A 23,360-nucleotide genomic window follows, 5' to 3' on the forward strand; every position below is an offset into this window, starting at 1 on the left:
CTCAAATTTAAATGCTTTGGGGGGCGAGGCAGGTAACTTAAAAACAATTGAAGCCGTCAGGTGTAAGAGGAAATAGTGGGAACTTTGGAGAACTGGACAAGTGAGTATTCGGACTAAAGGCATTCAGTTTCAGATTTTTAAACTACAACTGTGCTGGCCAAGCAAAACACTCATACTGGCTGTAGTCACAGTTTGCGATCCTGCATTCGCCTCTGCTCAGTATCCGCTTCTGCCTCGTTTCTTCAGCCTGCCGCTGATCCTCAGCCTGTGCCCCAGCCACTTCAGAGGCGCGCAGAGCTAAGACCGTCCCAAACTTTGGCGCTCCTCCTGAGGGCGCAGTGTCCCTCGCAGCACTCCCAGTGTTGCTCCCCAACATCTCGGGACGGGAGGGCAGCCGCCGACTGAAACTTGGAGTGGCTCAGAACCCGTTATGGGCTACGTTTTCTTTCAGAAATGGAGTGGTTGCGCCCGGAACGTTCACCCTCGGGCCACTCCGGGCCAGACGCAGTCCGGTGCAAGTGGGGAGATGGGGAGATGTAGTGGGCGTGGGAAGCACCGGGTCGACTCACAGAACCCGGCTGAGGGGCGGGGCCGGCTGCGAAGGGAAGCCCCGCCCCGCATAGCCCCGCCCCCGCGCTCTAGAGTTTCGGCTCTGGCTCCCCACCCAGCACTGAATCCCGGGACCCCGGGAGAGCCGGAGGTATACGGTTGCGTTTCGTCTGCCCGCAGGGGGTATCACTTGCCCGCTACAGAAAGCCCTAAGCTGTCTGGCAGTCGGGATACCCTCTCCTGCTGGCACCCGCAGACGCCCCTGCAGCCGCGGCCGAAGCCGGGGCACCCTCGCCCTGAGAGCGTCGGAGCCCTGCGCGGCGGCGCGCATTCCACCTCCGCGCCTTGTTCGCGGAGCAGGACCAGGGAGAGAGAACCGCCGGTCGAGTTCTGGGCACTGCGCCCGGCGCGAGGTGCGGGATGGAGAGCAAGGCGCTGCTGGCCTTTGCTCTGTGGCTCTGCGTGGAGACCCGGGCTGCCTCTGTGGGTAAGGAGCCCACTCCCTAGAAGGAAAGCGGAGAAGGTCGGGTACGGGCGGAGAGATAGGGATGCGGAGAGGACCTGGAGGCCGGACCTAACTGGGAGTCATAGAGCTGGAGAGGTGAAAGTGACTTCACACTGTGTTTTTTCATTTATCAAAGAGGAAACTGAAGCTCAGTGACTGGCCTAAGATTACGCAGCGAGTTGGTGGTCTCCTGAGCCCAGTTGCATTTCCGCGACTCTGGCCTCCGACAGGGCCTGGGCTGGAGCGTGTCCTGCAGAGCCGATACACCCGTGCTCTTAGGAGGCGGGAGTGGGAAAGCGCCTGTGGCTGGCAGGCAGGAGGTGCCCCCGCAGGCGGGAACACGCGGTGAAACGTTGTCCGGCTGCGCGCACCATCTTAGCCAGGACGCGGGGAAGGAAACCCTTAGGGGGCCGCGAGCCGGCTCGGCAGACGGCAGCGTGCGCGTAGCTCTGCCTCTGTAGGAGTCGAACCGGGAACCCGGTCTACTGTTCCCTTTTGGTTCGAACTCACGTACACACCCAGTGTATAAGGTGGGGTCTAGGGGAGAGGGAAACTTTTTCTTCTTCCTGGTGCAGGACGCCGCTCTCCTCGCAGAGAGAAAGGGGAATTGGGCTTGGACCTGGGGCTGTGACAGCTTCCCGAAGTGTCTCCAAGTAATAGTCACCTTCTCATGTAAAACAGTTTAACATCTTTCAAAGCGCTTTGGTCTTTCGGGTAAGCACAGGTCAGAAGTTCACGTTCTGAAAACTTGCTCTGAAGGTTTTGGTACCTAGGTTGGGCGCCACTCGCCACTCTCCTTGTCGTCTAAAATTTCACTCTCCTTCAAGATTAGGAACACGCATGCCCTTGGTGCAATAAATTCTCTCTCTCCCCCAGCCCTATTTCCTTCTCTGTTTATCTCTCTCTTTCTCATCTCTCTCTAATCTCTTTCCTGTAGCCAGTTTGTTGATTTACAGATTTCCACTCTTTGGAGGGTGAGAAAGGGGAGAGGGTGGAAAAGGAAGAAAAGGTAAAATGATTCAGGTGAAAATTCCTTATAAATTAAAGAATCACATGTCTTTTTTTTTTTTTAAAGACACCCACACACATATATGGTAACAAGATCATCTGTCTATAGTTTCTGAATTTTCTGAATGACGACTTGGTTCATCCAGGCCAGCTCCACCAGGAACACTCATTTGTCCCTGACAAGACCTCTCTCTTCCCCTTTATGGTGAGAGAATGAAGCTCTGGAACTTGTGGTTTGTTCTGTATCCCACAAAGAAGTGAGTTGCTTTTAAGCCTGGGGTGTTTCATAGCACAGCAGTAGTAACCGTAATCGGGCTGCCCTGAATATAATGATGAGGTTGCCCTTTTGGAGTGTGTGACTTGCTTAATTGGATTGGGCTATAATTGATGCCATCAAATTCTAGAGACAGAGGCACTGTTGTTTTTCCTTCCTGTCTTTGAGCTGGAAGGGTAATAGTGCACAAATGAATTAATTTTGGCTATGGAATTTGAACATAGAAGAGCTTTTTATTGAGTAGCAGCGTATGTACTTCTTAGAGTTATTTCTTTAGAACTTTCTGAAGAGCAGAACTCAAACTTGTCAGTGAAAATGAATGAAGCTTATTGGAGCAAAAAGAAATTGAGTGTTGGTCTACATATATGAATTTGAAGTTATCATTATTGATAGCCTTGTTGAATAGTTTTTTGTTGGAGACATGTCTCTAGAATAGTATGGTGTTGTTTTGGCTCCCTATGAATGGAGAACCTTTTTTTTTTAACATTGGAAAGTGTGTCTAGAGTGTGAGATAATCTGTGGCAGTGATTTACAGGAGAGGTTCAAGAATCTTTTATTTTTGTGATGGGGTGAGCTTGGCTTAATTAGAGCTTAGTCTTTACTACCATTTTTTTCTCACATGAATGTGCCCAAATAATGGGTTCTTTCTCATTTGGGTCATCATAGGAATTGTATTAAGTTACTGTTTTTGACATGTTTCTCAACCTGGTGTTTCCCAGTCAAGTTTGATACCTGTGCTCATCCAAATGAATTATTTTCATTTTCCTTCTGTGACACAAAATGGGGCTCCCTTATTGGAAGACTTTTCTTTTGCTTTTAAACACTTTGCTTTATTGTTTGCCTACTTTGGGAGCAGTTATTTCCTTCATATTGAAAAGTACTCTGCTGATTAACTGAGCATGACCACCCAGACCAATAGCCATCCAACAGTGGCCCGTAGACCATGTATGACCGCGTCACCTACAAATGCAGATTTGTAGGCCTAGGCACATTCTGACACGTGCTAAAGTCTAAGAACCACTGCCCCAAACCCATGGCAGTTCCAACGCCAATTAGTTCCTGAGATTTATTGATATAAAGTAATTTCCAGTTAAAAAAAATTTTTTTAATATTGATTAACAAATCTACAGCAACCTATTTTACACATCTGAGTGAGCGTATGAGAACACGAGTCATCAGCTGTTCATTCTGCCTGCAGCTGTTCACGTTGGGGTCCACAGATTCAATGCTGTGCATATTTACACTGGATATTTGCTCATACTCTGTTTATTCATACTCTTTCATATTTGCTAATACTCTTTTATTTGCCCAACAATGTCAATCCCAGTTTAGGCCTAGAGAGTCATTTGTTCTTAGTGGATGTGAGTCAAGGATCGTAAGAAGCTGGGGTGCTTACCCAGCATCAATCACTTTTTTTTTTTTTTTTTTTAATTATTTTTTTGCAGTACATGGGCCCCTCACTGTTGCGGCCTCTCCCGTCGCGGAGCACAGGCTCCGGACGCGCAGGCTCAGCGGCCATGGCTCACGGGCCCAGCCGCTCCACGGCATGTGGGATCTTCCCGGACCAGGGCACGAACCCGCGGCCCCCGCATCGGCAGGCGGACTCCCAACCACTGCGCCACCAGGGAAGCCCATCAATCACTTTTTAAGGTTGTGTTTTGAAGATCTAGATATGAGTTAAGACCCTGACATGGTGGACAGTTTTTCTTTCTCTGATGCTTTATCAACATAGTAGTTCTTTGCATTTAGTTGGCAGAGAACTCAGTCTTCTTGCTGTAGAGTGACCCATGGCAAGGAATCTGTCCCGTGGTATATTTAGGTAGACACTTTTCCTGTGTTCCAAGCTTGGTGTCAGGACAAGCTCAGCGCTTTGATCAGTAAGTTGAGATTCCCCAGTTGTAATTCATTAGCATTACCCTTTTTTTAACTTATTTTTTCTTTAACTTTATTATTTATTTACGACTGCGCTGGGTCTTCGTAGCTGTGTGCAAGCTTTCTCTAGTTGCGGCGAGCAGGGACTACTCTTCATTGTGGTGCACAGGCTTCTCACTGCCATGGCTTCTCTTGTTGCAGAGCATGGGCTCTAGGTGCACGGGCTTCAGTAGCTGAAGCATGTGGGCTCAGTAGTGGTGGCTCGCGGGCTCTAGAGCGGGGGCTAAGTAGTTGTGGTGCACGGGCTTAGTTGCTCCGCGGCATGTGGGATCTTCCCAGAGCAGGGATCAAACTCATGTCCCCTGCGCTAGCAGGCAGATTCTTAACCACTGAACTACCAGGGAAGTCCTGCATTACCCTTTTTAAGTTCTGTTTTCTGAAGGAAAGTATATGCATGTTATATGACATGGGAACATGTTTCTTTCCTCAGTTCCTCTCATCTAGTTTTAATGTACAGTCTTTCAACCTTGGCAGTTCAGTTACCAGAGGAAGTGCACTAGAAAATTGATAAAGGAAAATGAGACAATGTCATGGACATTCCCACCCCCCTCAAAGTACATGGATGAACTATATAGAAATCTCTCTAAGTAGTATTCATTAATCAGCAATTTCGTCAAATGTGTGCATCCTATGTTTTATAAGAAATGTCAGTGGGTCCTTTCCCAGGGGAGTGAGATCATCAGATGAAGGTTCATTTGGTTTCAATGTCCCATATCCTTTTGTAAGACCTTGAAGTTGGCAATGCAGGAAAACAGGAACTCCACCCTCGCTCAATGAATTGCAGAACTGTTGTGTTGGTTTATGACCATCTGCCCATTCTTCCTGTTATGACACAGCTTGTGAACTTTTACTGGGAATGGTGAAAAGTAAATTCACAAGTTTTACACAATGAATTGCTGAAGAGGTGTTTTAAAGTATAGGGTGTGCATTGTTTATGGAAGATGTTTCCTATTGGGTCTGAGTAGCAATTATATTCATTTATTTAATTTGTTTCTAGGTTTGTCTAGCGTTTCTCTTGATCCACCCAGGCTCAGCATAAAAAAAGACATACTTACAATTATGGCTAACACAACGCTTCAAATTACTTGCAGGTAAGGATACATTTTAGATTCAGATTTCCTGTGTCAAATATCATTGTTTATTAAAGAAAAAATAATTTCCATACATCAGAATTATAATAGAGTCTTCATAATTGTGTATAAGTAGTGAGGTTTCTAAGAGCTAATGTAATAATGAAAACATGAGGAAGGTCTTCTCTGGAAAATTCTGTACAATTTTGCTGGCATTTTTTTCCTACTACCCTCTGCCAACACACACATACACACACACACACACACACACACACACACACACACACACACACACACACACTAATAACCAGTATAGCACCTAGCATATATTATGTAAGACACATTCAATAAATATTGAATGAATAAATGAATCTTTACAGTTAAAGAAGTTTGGGGACGTATTTGTTATACTCAGAATGGCTCTTAGACATCTGTTTAGCACTTTTCAAGAACTTTATTTTATGGAAAAATTCTGACTGTAGTTGCAATTTTATATTCAGTCATTAATATTGCTGAGTGCATGTCAAGCTCTGGCCTGAGGTCCTGGCATGTCTCTTTCACCAGCTAGCAAGAAGTCATGCTCTTGATTTTTGCTAGCTGGGGAAATAGGCCTCTTTGACAAGATGAGGAGGCGTCTAAATTTTGCTTTCCAGCCCCTACCTCAGGGAGAAAAGTAGAAGACTTTAGGGTTTAATGTAGTGATTATGTATGACAGAGCCAGAGGCTTCTTGGGACCGGTGTGGTTTTGGCAGAGGAGGTGGGTAGAGGTGATCTTGCCCCCTGAGAACAGTGCTGATGGTCCACAAAGAACCTTGGGGAGCTTGTTGCCATTGTTTTTGCTTGATGAATGCCAAGTGTTCAGCACAGTGACACAGATCTGTTTTAGCTTGCCGAGTGTAAAGGATACCCTAGTTGCCTTATCAAGGGTAGGGGACCAATACCCAACCCTTGGGAAAAAACATAGTAACAGGTGCTGTTTGCCTAGCTTTGCTACTTCAAGATGCATTTCTCAGCAGATTTTCCTCTTACCCACCCTTAACAACAAAGGTTATTTAAAATTCCCCAAGATTCTATATATACACCTCTTATGTCCCCAGAAAAACAATGGAGTGTGTTAAAAGTAACTTCATTAATGTAACTGCAACTTCGTGGAAATTTCAAGTTCTTTAAAGAAGGGTCAGTGATGTTACATTCTTCTTGATGTTGACTGTCTTCCTTGGGGCTTTGTAGAGAAATGCTGCAATGAAAGTAATCTGTGCTTTAATGCCATCCTTCCAAGGTCCTACGAGGCCCTTAGACAGTTGCATCTCCTTCCTTCCTAACCTCACCTCTTACTCTCCCGACTGCCCACTCTTCTCTAGCTACGCTGGCTTCCTTGCCATTCCCCGAATACTCCAGATAGGCACCCACCCCAGGGCCTTGACATTGGCTGTTCCCTCTGCCTGAAACTCTGTTCCTCCTGATATCTATACGGCCCACTTCACCAAGCCCCCTCCCTCTAGAACTCTTCACTTGTTTCTTTGCCTCTTCTAGACTTTCTTCATAGTATTTATCACCACCTTTTATACAACATATTTTACTTACTTTTTAAAAGTTTCAGCTTTATTGAAGTTTACGTACTTTTTTACTGCCTGTCTCCTCCAACTAGACTCAAGTTCCATGAAGGCAATGATTTTTATCTGATTTGTTCACTGCTGTATTCCCAGTCTTCAACAACGTTTGACACATAGCACATGCTTAATAAATATTTGTTGGTTGAATAAAATAAGTAATAGAAAACTCGGGAATCCTTATAAGTGATTTCTGAAGCTGAGACTCTGGCTTTTTGTCATTTGTCCATATAATCTGTCATTGTTGGTAGAAGGCTATGAATCTGTCTGTTGAGGAGTTTGTGTAAGTTTGAGAACTAAACCTTCTATTTTCTTAGAAACAGCCTCATAGGCATTTCACTTAAATACTTGCTTGGAATGAATTTTTCAGGGGTCAGAGGGACTTGGACTGGCTTTGGCCCAACAATCAGAGCGGCTCTGAGAAAAGAGTGGAGGTGACGAATTGCAGTGACAGTGCCTTATGTAAGATGCTCACCATTCCAAAAGTGATCGGAAATGATACTGGAGCCTACAAGTGCTTCTACCGGGACACTGACATGGCCTCCGTCGTCTATGTGTATGTTCAAGGTAAGTGGTTAAATGGAATTCACTTCCCAAGTTAATTTACCAGTTACAAAACACAATCGGTGCAAAGAAGAATCCGGACAACAAAGGCTCGCTCTAAAGGCTCTCTGCCAACAGGAATCTACAAAATTCTTCTCTCCCAAGGCCTCCTCTGAGTACAAGACTCAGTGATTTGTTCTGCAGTTTGGGCCTTGCTACATCTCTATTGCCCAATTAGTTTGGTTCTGATCTTTGTTTCTAAGGGAAATCTGTGTTCACAGTTGGCAATGGAGATTTATAAGAAGTCTTCTGATATTTGAGAAAAAAACCCCTGAAATCCTCGAAAAGGAAGATTCAGGAGAGAATTATGGAGAGGTTTCTGTGGAGAGATAGGTTATCTACAGCAGATTCGGAGATTTCCCCAAGAATGCACAGGGAGTCAGCCAAGGGCTCTGGAGCATTTTTTGTTCATAGGAACTTTTCTTTTCCCACTTACACTTTATAAAAAACAATTTCCATACACTTGTGCAAATAAAGTCACTGCCTCAAAAGGCCTTTGGAGGACAGTGTTTCCTTTGCTTGTGTGGTCTGAGATCTTGGATGACACGCTCCATCTTTCTATAGTTTGCAATTTGGGATTTACACTGTGGAGGCCAACTTAACATCCATGTAGGGTAAACTCCATGTCACATGTATTTAGCATTTATAATCTGAATTATTCGTTCCTTCGTGTTTCAAAAATCTTATGCTAACTTAAGAAAACCTGACTTAACTAATGAGATATGAATCATATAACTTGGGTGGGTATAAGTCTATAGTATAGTATTTTGCTTAGATATACTAAATATTTTTCTTTTCAGTAAAGATGAGCTTTTTAGACATTTTATTTATACATTTACATACCTCTGTACATCCTAGAGAATTTGAAGCAGGTGAAGATGGCTTAGACTTTTTTCCAGAAGCATCTTTTACAGAATAGGAATTTCATCAGCTTTGGGAGACACACTTGCACATCTCCATTTGCGTTTCAATAGTGCAGTATGGTCAGTGCAAGGGAAGAATGGGGACCACATCAGAATAATGTATGTCACTCCTGGATTGCACAATATTTGAGAATTACTTTTGCCCAGGGTAAGCACAGTCCAAGGTAGAATTTTGTGCTCTCCTCCCCTCTGCAGAAGTTGAAAGAGACAAGGCCCAGATCTTCGAGAATTTCTGGCTCCTTTTGATCTGGCAGTCTTGGGAGATCAGGCTTTCTCAGAAGATTGCAAGGATTTCCTGCTTTCAGGCTGTCTGGAAATACTACAAGATGAACCTCTCCCATAATATCTCGTTATTTCCTTCTCCCCAAGTCAGGAAACCTGGAGACATGTGAAAATTCATTTCATGAGTTACAGTAAATATTTTATTTTGAGAGGATGGGTGGTTGTTTGGGTTTCTTTTGTTTATTTCCTCTTTTTGGGATACTGAAATAGAATTGATTTACTGAATAGCTTTAGTCTTACGTCAAGGGGTTAATTTAGCTTCCAAAGACTTGCTCTGTAAGCAAGCTATGTAATATTTCATAGCATGCAGATGAAAGGTAGGTAATACGAAGAAGTAGCAATCCCCAGCACTGTTTATTTGTACACTGCCTGTCTCTGAGTATACCATCAAATTCTGCTTCCTGTCTAAGCCTGGCGTTCTAGGAGGTGAGTTGTCCGAGATTTTGGTCATGAAGTTTAACAGTGGAAAAGAAAACATTGAAGTATTCCCTACGGATGGTCCTTTAATATCCCCTCTGGTCCCCACCTTACTTCCTTAGTCTTCTGACCCCATTCCCTCCAGCAATGGATGGAGCCGGGAAGTGGGTCTTGGTCTCGTAAGATAATGACTATGGCATGTGGTGGCTGGATTGGCTGCCTTTCTGTGCTGTCCAGCTGGGAGGGAAATCAAACTTCTGCTGTTGCAGGGAATTAGCTGCTTTTCTCCCCTTTGGTTTAATTAACTCTTTCTTTCCTTGAACCAACCATCCTGAAGAGCTCTGAAAATGCTTGGTCAGGTGTGTTGGGGAGAGTGGCATGAACCATTATCTCTCTGAGATTTCAGGCATGGCTTCACACCCATCAACTCTATCTCCGGGAGAAGGAGTCGTTTCCCAGCAGCGTGTTAACATCATACGAACAGTGTTTGAACGGCCTTAAAATCTCTTTTGTTTTTTTCTCAGTCTTTGCCATGGTGGCTTTTCAGGCTTTTGTCATTGAAGATATTAATGATTGCTGAATCTTAAACTAAATGCAATTAAACAGGAAACATAAACAATTTAACTATTCAGCATTATTATATAAAGAATCTTATGTCTAGTCTTCACAATCTTAAAATACTCACGTGAAACTTTGTCTTGAATTATTGAATTAAAAATCGTTAGTCATTTCTTTACTTTAAAGAATCTTTGGGAGCCATTAACCTATTTTCATGACAGTTACACTATTTGCCTTAAGAGAGAGAACATGAAGTTTTTAACATCAAAAAACTCAGTAGGTAAACTATACAGGTTTAACTTTAAATTTACTTTAAAACTTATGTACATGAAAGATGTATAGTGCATATGAAAATGTATATGAAAATGAAGACGTGTGCTCCCTCACTTTGAAAAAACTGTAATGATCAATCTGCTTAAATGTGGAACCTATAAAGTACACTCTACTTGTTGATCATCAGTGCAAAAGGAGCCAGTCTCATTCCGGGAGTTTTCTTCCAGATTTTTCACACATACACACCCCCCCTCCTGTAGCATAACCTTGGAGCCAGATATTTACCAGCAGACCTACCTCTGGATTCCTTTGCCTAGTGTGAAATGTCTTTCCCAATAGTTTACTTCTCTGGTTAGAGTTTATGAACCTGAAAGATGACCCACTTTTCTAGTAAATGCCATTAACTCATGGAACTACATTTTCTTCTAGATTACAGATCTCCGTTTATTGCTTCTGTCAGCGACCAACATGGAGTTGTATACATCACTGAGAACAAAAACAAAACTGTGGTGATTCCGTGTCTGGGGACCATTTCAAACCTCAATGTGTCACTTTGTGCAGTAAGTTACATCTTCTTTCTTCATCTCTTACCCTTTCATAACATTAAGCTAGTATTAAGATGGGTAGCCTGTTTATAACATCATATATATTATAAATGTATATATTACATGCATTATATAACATTAAGTCAACAATGAGTTTTAAAGGAAACTTTAGGAAGGGTCAAAATGACAAGAAATAAAACCAATTTGTATTCTTAAAATAAGATGAATTCTTTAGTGTTCATGGTTTTTACTTTTGGATAGCACTTGATTAAATATTTGATATTTCTTTTTCTACCCAGAGGTATCCAGAAAAGAGGTTTGTTCCTGATGGTAACAGAATTTCCTGGGACAGCAAGAAAGGCTTCACTATTCCCAGCTACATGATCAGCTATGCTGGCATGGTCTTCTGTGAAGCAAAAATTAATGATGAAAGTTACCAGTCTATTATGTACATAGTTGTGGTTGTAGGTAAGAGGACAATTCCTTTTTGTATCATTAATGTCAGACAATAAAGATTAGCTTCTTATATTAAGATTCTGGAGGACAAGAGATATTGAGAAATATATTATTTCAAGATTTGTTGTTAAGCAATTCACTACATCCGCTCTTCTCTACCCAGTAAACCTATGTGCAACTGAGGTTTTTCTCCTTCCTTACCAAGACCAAGAATGAATAAGAGTTCTGTTATGGGAGCGTATTGTTTGGAAAATTCAATGTTCAGAGCATTGCTTGGCATCAAGTCTTTTAATTATACCTATTTTATGGAAAGTTTGGTAGCCTTCTAAAACCGGCCGCATTGACTATTGACCTCTCAGATTTTACTGCTTTTCTGTCCAATGGGCTACAACATCTTTGAGATCCATTTAGGGCTGCTTTGTGGATCTCTGTAGACCATTTTCCTGGGAGTTCACCAAGGTTTGGGGAGACCCTCAGGGAAAAATGATGTGACACATTTTGAAGTTGCATCATGTCTGAAAAAATGTGTGCCAAGTTATAGATTTTGGTTTCCCTCTCACTTTCTGTTTTTCCAATGTACTTGCTCCAGGGTACAAGATTTATGATGTGGTTCTGAGCCCCCCTCACGGAGTTGAGCTGTCTGTTGGAGAGAAGCTTGTCTTAAATTGTACAGCAAGAACTGAACTAAATGTGGGGATTGACTTCAACTGGGAATACCCTTCTTTGAAGGTAACACTAACAATTCAAAGCCAGACCTCCAAATACTTTGATAATAAGCTCCAACGAAGTTTGCTTCAGAGAGATAGGGACCTCTTTGGCCAGATAAAATGTAAGGGCCTTAACTTACACTAACATACACACACACACATTTTAAGAGAACTGTAGGACATACAGCACTCATGGGAAAAAAAGATGCAAAACCAAGAACTCTGTCCAGGCTGTGAAGATTAGTTTTCTTTAGGGGATTATGTCTTTCTAGGTTGCATTATTTCTCTGTTCTCCAAAGTCCTTGATCTATTTTCCTTTTAAGGGAATTTCTTTTCAAGAGGTGGCATGAGACACACTTCTCCTTAAACAGTGGTCATATTTCCTAGGGTTTCTGCAGTTTACATTGATCTCATTCCCATTATGTGAGGTTTGAAAATGCCTGATTCAGTTGATTCTATTTATTTCTCCTGAAACCAAATGTATTTGTCATCAGCATGATGATAAAAGTTCAGAAGTGTCTATTATTAGCATTAAATAGTGTTCACCAAAGGCCAAGACTTTTATGGGTATTTAGAAGCTACCAGGGAATGTTATTCTGGACTTTGGAAGTTCACTAAACTCTTTTTCAGCATCAGCATAAGAAACTTGTAAACCGGGACCTAAAAACCCAGTCTGGGAGTGAGATGAAGAAGTTTTTGAGCACCTTGACTATAGATGGTGTAACCCGGAGTGACCAAGGGTGGTACACCTGTGCCGCTTCCAGTGGGCTCATGACCAAGAGGAACAGCACATTCATCAGGGTCCATGGTAAGCTAAGATTTCCTTTGGAATTATGCTCTGCCTTGAAAAGTGAGATGATTTAAATAAATGTAGGTCAGCTAGTGATTCCTATTTTGCTCGTTCAGAAGATGTTTTTGAGCTCTTGCTAGGAAGGCCACTTGACCTTGAGGTCAAGAGCGTAGCTTGGGTTCAAATCCCAACTTTAAAGATGAGATGAGCTGATGTAGTAAGGGCTCACTACATATTATTTGTTGTTGCTATTACTATTATCACTATAATAAGCAGAGGGTTATTATCTAAGATCATTTTTAAATTTTCATTTGATCGCAAGGCTGAGAGGCTTCCCTGAGTAAGCATGGGCCTTGCAATTGGGGAAACCTGTATTTAGTTACTTTCTGTGGGGCTTTGAGAAAATAACTTAACTTCCCATTTATTCTCTTTCATTCACATAAATGTCTCAGTTTAGATGATAATTTGTATGGCATCCAACTTATAGGCCTTCATAAGGGTTTGGATTTTATAATATGGGAATGCATAGAAGGGTTTTGAGCAGAGAGAGACATGCTCTGGCTTATGTTTTTATAGGATCACTATGTGGGTTATTTTAATGTGAAATACTTTAGGGAAGTAAGGGCAGAAGTAGAGAGACTAGTTAGAAGGCTAATTGCAGTCATCCAGGTGAGAGATGGTGGGTGGCTTAGACAAGGGTGGTAAGTGGAGGTGGTCAGAAGTGACCTGATTCTGGATGTATTTTTGAAGATAGAGCCAGTAGGGTTTGCCTATCGATTCCCTGGCTGTGGGATATAAGAGAAAAAGAATGGAAGATGACCTTTGCGTTTTTAGCGTGAGCAACTGAGTGAACGGTAGTTTTCTCAACCGAGATAGGGAAGATAGGAAGAGGAATAGGACACAGGGTTGGGTGGCTTCATTTGGAGATGCCCACTAAATATCCAAGTGGAGACTTTAATATATTAACCTAGAACGCAGGGAAGTCAGGGGCAGGAGATATAGATTTAGGAGGAATGTGTAATTGACAAGAGGAAGGTATTGGTAAAGACAAGAGGTCCGAGGACTGAGTCCTGGGGCACATGGGAGGTATGTATAGGGTGTCATGGGAGCAGAGGAGACGTAGGGAAAACTTCACAGAGAAGCAAATGCTTGAGTTGAGTGAGATTTGAGTGCTCGGTAGACTTGTGGAGCAGACTGTGGGAGAGAGAAAAGCTAACGCAGAGACCACAGGTGAGGGAGAACCTGGAGTGGGACCTGTAGAAGGGTGAGATGGGGACTCTCTGAACAGCAGTGACTCAGACCCCCAAGGTCTTTGACTCTTCACTTGAGATGAAAAACTAAACCAAATGGCCGTTTATAAGAAGTTGCCATTTATGAGAAAAATTATTTTTATTTTCTTCCAGAAAAACCTTTTGTTGCTTTTGGTAGTGGCATGGAATCTTTGGTGGAAGCCACCGTGGGAGACCGTGTCAGAGTCCCTGTGAAGTGCCTTGGTTACCCTCCTCCAGAAATAAAATGGTAACGACTGGAAGTAAATGCAAAGCCTTGTTCCACGTGAAAGCAAATCCTTAGATTGGACTCATTTCTGGGATTTGTTTTTCCCCACAGGTATAAAAATGGAAGACCCATTGAGTCCAATCACACAATTAAAGTGGGGCACGTACTGACTATTATGGAAGTGAGTGAAAAAGATACAGGAAATTACACTGTCATCCTTACCAATCCCATTTCAAAGGAGAAACAGAGCCACGTGGTATCTCTGGTTGTGAATGGTGAGTCCATTCAGTTTTCCTTCTCTAGAGTATGATTATGTCCTCCTGAACAGCCAGGCCACTGTTCCTTTGGTGTCTCTGCCTCACTTACATCATGAGTAGCTCTGGTGTATAAAAATGATCTAGGACAGTGCGGCTGAAGTGAGGTGTGGGGCGGTATGCTCTGGACATGTTTGCTTAAGAGGCCATGCGAATGAAGCAGTTGGTGGTCGAACTCGAGCCTAAAGTAGATGGTTCAGCTGATGGCTAAATGCTGTGACATGAGAGTGCCCACAGGGACAGTCATCAGGCTCCAGTTGCAGTACCTTTGAATTGTGCTCCTGGCATGCAAATGTTTAAGACTCTTCTTGAATTTTGTGGGAAGCTACTAGTTTGATTTGGGGGTTGATGTATCAGTGATGCACAGGCAGATTCCAATGCAGAAGGCTTTTGTAGGTGGACACTGTTGGCTGGTTGGAAGTGTTTTAATTTTTTTTTCAACAGGAGTCTGGGATCTGACTCTGAGCCTATAAAGGGGGAGATATTAAGTTTTTGATTTAAGAATGGTTTGAATTTTATTTTTCCAAACTGAAAGATACTTATTTACAATAAGTACTCTGGGTGGGGAGGAAAAGGACATCATGGTCAAGTAAATGTGGGAGATGCTAAGTTGATGGACATAGTATATTGCCATTCTCCAGTGGTGGGTGGGAGACATAGAGTAGCCAAGGTTTAACAAACTTATTTGACCAGAGCACCCCTCCCGCATACATCCATTAATATCTTGCTCCAAACACAGGTTGGGAAATGCCTCTCTTTTGTAATTCTTTGTGCTTTCTACTGTCATGGCAGATTAAAACTTCAGGATCTTCTCATGTGGCATTAAGGTGCTTCCCTGTATATCCTGCCAAGCTCTGTATGTCTTCTGAGCTTGGCTTCGTTTCTTTGCGGGGACATCAGCTTCGGGGAGTATTTTAAAGATAACAGGTTCCAGAAATGTGACTTAGGAGCCACTTGGGTGTAGGAGTTTGGGGAGTATAGAGAAGCTGGGAAGCTGAAAAGTAGGGTGGGGAGAAGGAAAGGAACAAGAAATAAAGATGTAAAAATGGACAGTGAATAACTCTATCTCATTCATCCAGGAAGTCACTAAATGTTTGATTCACCCTAGCATTTACCCTGCTCTATAAAACAAAGATAAAGAAAGAAGTCAAGGTTTGAAAGTATAATCTGAGGCTTTAGGCTGGTAGTGATGAGAAGATAGTTTCACATTAATGACTTTGGAGCCTAAAAAAGAAAGAGAGAAAAAAGGGAGAGAAGGAGGAAAAGACACGGAAGGAATGGAGGGAGGAAGGGAAGAAAACAAGAAAGGATGGGAGAGAGGAGGGGAGAAAGGAAGGAAGGGGAAGAAGGAGGGAGAAATGGAGAAGCAGGCATGGTGGGTGACCTTGGGCAAGTCATTTCACTTTTAAATTTTTCCCATGTGTTAAGTGGAGGACAATAGCAGTGACTGTGAGGATTAAATGAATTAATTGATGTAAAGCGCTTAGAACAATACTCAGTACATAATACATGTACTCACTGTATTATTCACAACTCTTTTCTTCCTGGAGCCTTGTCTGACCTTGTGAAATTGGGAGGATTAGGAGAACAATCTCTGTAATGTAGATGAGAAAAAGGTGAGGCACAGGGTGGTGAGACTGGCACAAAGTCACTCAACTTACTAGTTTATTATTATTGCTATCATGAGTATCACTAGAAGTCAGGTGTCCTGTCTCCAAATCTAGATGTTCTTTGAAAAAGCAAATGGGGGCAAAAATTCTATGCTTGGAAAAACACAGGTTTTAATGGCTGAAAACTTTTACTTTCCATTCCTCAAAGCTGATTGACAATTCAAAAGCTGTCTTTCCCATCTCCAGTCCCACCCCAGATTGGTGAGAAATCTCTGATCTCTCCCGTGGACTCTTACCAGTACGGCACCTCCCAAACGCTGACGTGCACGGTCTATGCCGTTCCTCCCCCGAGTCACATCCAGTGGTACTGGCAGCTGGAAACAGAGTGTACCTACCAGCCCATGTGAGTAGGGTCACATCCTTTTTTTCCTGCTCTTTTGCATTTAAAAAAATATTTATTCATTTGTTTTATTTTTAGATCCCACACGTAAGTGATATCATACAGTTTTTGTCTGGCTTACTTAGTATGATAACCTCTAGGTCCATCCATGTTGCTGCAAATGGCATTATTTCATTCCTTATATGGCAGTGTAGTATTCCGCTGTATATATGTACCACATCTTCTTTATCTATTCCTCTGTCGATGGACATAGCCAAGCTACGATATGACACCATTCTAAGCCAAGAAGACTATCTCTAAGAAGGTTATCCCTCAAGTGGTACTCTTAATCTCCTTCCGTCTTTCTCTGTGCTTACGTCTTTAGGAGATGTCGTTCCTTGGGGTATCCCGCTTTGTGATTAGCTAGCTCTCTCTTCGGGTTGGCCCTGATGTCCATCTCTCTGAATGCAGTTTCTTTGCTCACTTTGTTAATTGCCAGTCTTTGGTTTTTCTCCTTATGCCAATCAACCGGTGAATACCACAGTCTCCTTATCTGTGAGAAGGTACATCTCAAGGGAAGTGCTGATGGATGCAAGGACCTCGGAGCCTCAGGCCCGGCTTATCAGGTCCTAACACAAGTCCAGACATCCTTAGGAAAAAAACAACAAGTCACCCACCACCACCCTAAGCAGTTCACTTCCTGTTGTTGTTTTTGAGATGGCCTCTATTAGTTTCTTCCTCAGATGCTGACCATTTCCTACACAAAGGCCACAGTCCCAGGGAGATTAAGAAGCCCAATGGCTTCTTAGTTTCCTTGCCTTCCTTTGAACTAAATTAACTTGAATTGTCTTGTCGATCCAATTTATGAATGGAGGTTTGTTCCCAGAATAGCTGCTTCCCTCCTGTATCCTGAATGAATCTACCTAGAACCTTTTCCTTCATTGCTGAGGCCTATTTTTAATTGGCGCCAAGTCTTGTAACGTGGTAGGGTGCATTGGAAGTTAGTTCTAAGAACGTAATAACCAAAGTCTGACTCCTTTCCTTGCTGTTGATATGAATTAAAGAAAAATTAAGTCATGATATCATCTGTTACCTCTTTCTTATAGCCAAGCTGCCTTAACGACAAACCCACATACCTGTAAAGAATGGAGAAACGTGGAGGACTTCCAGGGGGGAAACAATATCGAAGTCAACAAAAATCAATTTGCCCTAATTGAAGGAAAAAACAAAGTGAGTTTGAAGTTCTTTAATTTGAAAATCTGTCTCTCCTTTATGGAAGGATGGAGTGAAAGTAGGGTAAAATAATATCAATGTGTGAGGAATATGGGCGATTGATCATCAAATAAATTGGATGATAAAATACTAGCATGTTAAGTCAGTTTGAAAACACCATTAACTTTTAGAAACACCATTGACTTACTGTTACTGTATCAGAGAAAAATAAAACACATATGTCATTAACTCTGTACATGGGATGTATGGTAATTCTGATTTTATAAACATGAAAATGAGAAAAGGTATGTAATGATGTATTAAAACACATTCTTTATTCCATGGTTTCCAAAGCTCGTTTTGTATGATGTGTGAGCTGCACCAGCATAATTATAATTGCACAGATTTGAGCGTGCGTGGTCAGTGCTGGAGTCTGAATGGCGTAGGCAGGTCGCAGCAGTGGTGGGGATGCTGACTTTTAGTCTGAATGCACGTGCGTAAACACAGCCTCCATTGTTTATGGCCTGGAATTTGTTTTTTTCACAGACTGTAAGTACCCTTGTTATCCAAGCAGCCAATGTATCCGCTTTGTACAAATGTGAAGCGGTGAACAAAGCTGGGCGAGGAGAGAGGGTTATCTCCTTCCACGTGACCAGTAAGTGCTCTCCAGGGGCTGGGCTGTCTGATACTCTGTTGTCCTGGCCATTCCCATGAGTGGCGTGGCTTTAGGAAGGGGAGTTGGATGGCTAATTGATGCTTTTGTTCATAAAGGAGAGTTCCCCAGGTAGCTCCTGGGCTCACGTGAAGTCAGTACATCTGACTTCACAGGAGAGGGAGCATGGGTTCACACATGCTTTTGAAGCTCAAGTCCCGCGTGATATTTTTGTCTTTGTCATCACAGTGCAGCACAGTGCTTGGCTTAGCGAGGTTCAGTCAACGTTTATGCACTTGCTGTTGGACAGCTGACAAGGTTGGGTTTTTGGGAGGCAATTGTAATGACATTGGAGCAGTGCCTTCCCAATACTACCAACTTTGTTCATCTTAATTCTATGGCTAGCTTTAGCTGACTGGATGGAATAAAATATTTCAGTCTGAGCTAATTCACTGTAATAAACATAGCTTTCCTGTCAGTGAGTGTTATATATTAATGAGGAATTAATTTTTTAAATCCCAAGTTATAATTATCTGCTTTGAATTGGGGGGGGTTAAATCTTAAAACCGTGCTTAGAGCTCAAAGTGGAGATTTCATATATATCTGAGGAATTCATTTACATTTCCAAATAATGTATTTTGGCAAAATAATACATTTTGAATCTGGAATTGTCCAGTTTGGTCGTCTCCTTGTATTCCATCGTCTGGGAATGCCAGAGCTTCACCTCTCTTGGTGCTTTACCACAGACTGAGGGCAACAAGGAAGCAATAGTGTGCTGCCCAAGTTAAATCACTGTCTTCTAAGCATGGGTTTTACATTTCAGAGGGTTTTGAAATCACTTTGCAACCCGGCACCCAGCCCACCGAGCAGGAGAGCGTGTCTCTGTGGTGCTCCGCGGACCGAACTATGTTTGAGAACCTCACGTGGTACAAACTTGGCCCACAGGCTCTACCCATCCACGTGGGAGAGCTGCCCACACCTGTTTGCAAGAACTTGGATGCTCTTTGGAGAATGAACGCCACGATGATCTCTAATAGCACAAATGACATTTTGATCATGGAGTTGCAGAATGCATCCTTGCAGGACCAAGGAGACTACATCTGCTTTGCTCAGGACAGGAAGACCAAGAAAAGACATTGCGTGGCCAGGCAGCTTACAGTCCTAGGTAGGGAGGTAACTCTGGACCATCCAGAAGCAGTTGGGATGCCGTAAATGTAATGCTTTCAGGGGCTGTGTGAAGATTGTCCTCTAGCAGCTTATGAAGTAGACCGGTGAGCACTTATCTTGTGGAAAGTCCTCAAGTCAGAAGGAAGCTAATCGTGGTGAAGTGATGTATTAAAAAGAGAAAATAGCCCCATTCTTTCCAACCCTGATGGTGGGGTCACTCACTACTATCTGCAAGGGATTCCCCTAAACCAGGGAAGTTTCTGCCTCATTCTTGAGCATTCAGTTATTTAAATAGACACATATTTGTGAATGCCTACCATGAGCTAGGAGGGTGCCGGAAGTTCATAGTGGTGGGCAGAGTGAGAACACAGACAACTGCTGGGCTGTGGGGTACAGTGAGGTCTCTGTGTCCATGAGGACAGGGGTTGTTTCTGTTTTACTCCTTGCTGAGCTCCAGGCATAGAACATAGTGGCACATACTGCATGCTTGATAAGACATCTGCTGCCTGAAGAGTGTGGTGATGGGGTTGTTTAAGACCTGTGAGAGCCTCTGGGAGGGATGCTGCACTCAGTGCCTGTACCTCTGTGGTACAGCTCACGGTCAATGAAATGAGCATTTTAGTGCAAGAAAGCTTTGTAAGTCCCACACCAAGTCACTCTCTATACCTCCTCTAACCCCGCGCCTTGCACAAAATCCGTGCAGACACGGCTCTGTCTCTGGGGAAATCAGTCAAATTTGGGGAGTTTCTCAGTGCTATCTCCTTCCATTTTCTCCTCTCCCTAGTGTCCCTTCCTAGTTTCTAGGGTGCATGTGTTCTGTTTTTGGTTTTTTTTAACTGTCAGGAAGGGGGAACTGCCCAGATAAACTAATTTATACCAAAGTTTTAGAGGAATAATATTTTCAAAGGCCTTGACATATTTTAAGAGGTATTTTCAAACAGGCACTAGGACAGATTTTGCTAGTGTTGAGACTCTGGTGTCAGAAGAAGAGATGTTTTTGAGTGAAGTCATCCCAAGGCCCTTCAAATCACACCCCATATATGATCATGGTTTTCTGTTCATCTTGGTGACCGGTCTGGTTTCAAGCTAGTGAAAAAATTCAGAAAGAGATGTGAAGGAGGTTCCTGGCTTTGCCATGCCCAGGAAATACATGCTCACAATGAGCTGGTTTGCTCTCTAAGGACTCCCAAGTTGTTTTCCAAAAATTATTCTTGGAAATAGACTAGAGTCCATTTGCTTAAGCCCCAGCGTAGTTCACCATTGAGGTAATCTAATTTTGCTAAATGTTGAAGTGGATTCTCTCAGCAGGATTCTTTTCGACGTTCAGTTGGTTTGGACAAGATATTTCCACAGCACTTTGATGATTTGTAGGAAAGGTTAAATCTAAAGTTGTCCCGTAAATTTAAATGAGTACCTATGGGCTTCATTTTTTAAAAATCTTTGACTTTCCTTAGGTTATCATTGTTTTGTCTGTGTTTTAGTGGAAATTCTGAGTTCAACTGTTTACTTAGTTATAAGGACTGGGGTAAGTTGTTTAACCCCTTTCATCTGCAAAATAAGGCTAATACTGCCCACCATAGGGTTGATAGTGAAAAACAGAAATAGGACAAATGAGTTTTGTAAAAAGTGTCAAATAAATATAAGGCATTCTTTGTTGAATTACACTGAAGTTATGTACTTTCCAAGAGAAACATGGCAGAATTCTTGTGTGTCACTGGCTAGAATTTATTTATTTATCTGGAGGGAAGTCAAGGGTGACAACTTTTATTTTGCGATGTGATTACCAGCTTGAATCACTAATATGAATGTTCAGAGAGATGCAGTAATCTGTCTGAACTGACTGACTTGTTTCATTTAACTTTACGCCATGAACAATGCTCCAGTTATCAACCTCTGTGTATTTTTGGCTTAGTAAATTAACAGTTTACTAAATGGTTTAATAGTTTACTGATATGAAAACCACTTCAAAACCTATAACTAACTGTCCTATGATTTTTTTTGTGTGCGTGTGCATAGAGCGCATGGCACCTACAATCACAGGAAACCTGGAGAACCAGACAACAAGTATTGGTGAAACCATCGAAGTTTCCTGCACAGCGTCTGGGAATCCCCCTCCACAGATTACGTGGTTTAAAGATAATGAGACGCTTGTGGAAGATTCAGGTGAATAGAGCATGTCGGTCTCTTTTTGGCTGCAAAATCTTCCTAGAGATATTAACTAAAATCCATATGATTTCTTTCTTAAAAAAATTATTTATTTATTTATTTTTATTAAGGTATATTGATGTACAATATTATTTAAGTTGTAGGTGGACAGCATAGTGAGTCTCAATTTTTAAAGATTATTCTCCATTTATAGTTATAAAATATTGACTGTATCCCCTGTGCTGTACAATATATCCTTGTAGCTTGTTTATTTTATACTTAGTTTTATACTTAGTTTACGTTGTGCTTGGGGGATAGAACTCAAGCAGAAAGCTGGAAATATACTTAGTAGTTTGTACCTCTTAATCCCCTACCCCTATCTTGCTTCCCTCTCCCCTGTCCCCTCTCCCCACTGGTCACCACTAGTTTGTTCTCTGTATCCGTGAGTCTGTTTCTTTTTTGTTATATTCACTAGTTTGTTTTATTTTTTAGATTCCACATAGAGGTGTCCTACAGTATAAAATCCATATGGTTTCTTGATTTGTTTTAGGTAGAACAGAAAGCAGTATTACTGCCCATGGTCTGGCTCATCTCATAGACTCGGAACCCGAGTATTCAGAGCCTGCTGAATTCTCCTGGAAGCCAGGGGAGCTGAGACAGCAGTTGACCCTGTATGACTCTTTTTAGAGTTAGATAATAGCCCAAGATAAAGGGAAACATTTACATTAAAAAGATTTTTGTCCTGAAAAACTCTGCCAGACCACATCATAAATAAAAACCATCCATTTCCCCCTTTCTCAGGCATCGTGCTAAAAGATGGGAACCGGAACCTAACTATCCGCAGGGTGAGGAAGGAGGATGAAGGCCTGTACACCTGCCAGGCATGCAGTGTTCTCGGGTGTGCAAAAGTGGAGGCGTTTTTCATAGTGGAAGGTCAGTGGGAATTCATAGACCATCAGGTGGTTTTTAAAAATTAGAGAGGCCCGCGTACCACAAAAAAAAAAAAAAAAAAAAAAATTAGCTTGTATCTGGCCTTCCCTGGTGGCGCAGTGGTTGAGAGTCTGCCTGCCGATGCAGGGGACACGGGTTCGTGCCCCGGTCCTGGAAGATCCCACATGCCGCGGAGCGGCTGGGCCCTTGAGCCATGGCCGCTGAGCCTGCACGTCTGGAGCCTGTGCTCCGCAACGGAAGAGGCCACAGCAGTGAGAGACCCGCGTACCGCAAAAAAAAAAAATTAGCTTGTATCTTATATATACTCATATACTTTGGGCAGGAGGGTTATGGGTGGTTTTAATATTCTTTGTACTTTGTATGTTTTCTACTATATGTTATTTTAACCAGAAAACATAATTAATGTTATTTTAATTCTGCTCTCATCACATTTCTATCCCCGCAGTTCTCACTGTGGAAAAATTCTTAGCCAGGCGGGTGGAATATCCTCCTCTCCCTGATTCTTTCTTCATATGAATGGCTTAATGACCTTGTTATGAAAATTATGCCTCTATATTTATTAGGTAGAATTGCTGCCTAGTCATGAAAGTCGGTGCTATCTAGATAGTCACAAAGGTTCATAGTTTTTATTGGACTAAAGATAATTAACATTCATTTGTGAACAATAGACCATTGCTTCTCTGTTATAGAAAATTTGGGTTCTTATCTAAATGTGTATGCAGGAATGATGTGAATCTGGCATTTTCTCAGATGGGAAAGGTGAATTTGTGACAGAATATTTTATCTTCAAAAGTGTATTCCTATGTCTTTTTAAAAATAACCCATCAGGGGACAATGAAACTGTATTATGTGGGTGAAGGAATGGTATGCAAGGGGAAAAGAGAGGGGTGGTGATAGATGGAGGAACTGATGTATTTCTATGCACTCATCC

At 42.3% G+C, this 23,360-nt stretch overlaps 1 protein-coding gene across 5 annotated transcripts in view; it reads left to right on the forward strand.

The window, feature by feature from the left end:
- Positions 1-692: 692 nt before the first annotated feature.
- KDR (kinase insert domain receptor) overlaps positions 693-23,360 on the forward strand; it is a 44,863-nt gene continuing 22,195 nt past the window's right edge. For 2 of the 5 annotated variants that reach the window (XM_060012511.1, XM_060012513.1), the window contains exons 1-15: positions 765-1,036; positions 5,266-5,359; positions 7,319-7,515; positions 10,434-10,564; positions 10,849-11,017; positions 11,595-11,734; positions 12,343-12,520; positions 13,906-14,020; positions 14,111-14,274; positions 16,170-16,326; positions 17,409-17,532; positions 18,061-18,169; positions 18,990-19,331; positions 21,350-21,496; positions 22,280-22,411. In XM_060012511.1, coding sequence (XP_059868494.1) covers positions 970-1,036; positions 5,266-5,359; positions 7,319-7,515; positions 10,434-10,564; positions 10,849-11,017; positions 11,595-11,734; positions 12,343-12,520; positions 13,906-14,020; positions 14,111-14,274; positions 16,170-16,326; positions 17,409-17,532; positions 18,061-18,169; positions 18,990-19,331; positions 21,350-21,496; positions 22,280-22,411 — 2,266 coding nt within the window. In that variant the 5' untranslated portion in view covers positions 765-969. Of the gene's footprint in view, positions 1,037-2,244; positions 2,320-5,265; positions 5,360-7,318; positions 7,516-10,433; positions 10,565-10,848; positions 11,018-11,594; positions 11,735-12,342; positions 12,521-13,905; positions 14,021-14,110; positions 14,275-16,169; positions 16,327-17,408; positions 17,533-18,060; positions 18,170-18,989; positions 19,332-21,349; positions 21,497-22,279; positions 22,412-23,360 lie in introns of those variants that run through there. The other 3 variants (XM_060012512.1, XM_060012509.1, XM_060012510.1) reach the window with 3 other exon arrangements.

This window comes from Delphinus delphis, chromosome 5, assembly GCF_949987515.2.
Source record: "Delphinus delphis chromosome 5, mDelDel1.2, whole genome shotgun sequence".
Taxonomy (NCBI): Eukaryota; Metazoa; Chordata; class Mammalia; order Artiodactyla; family Delphinidae; genus Delphinus; species Delphinus delphis.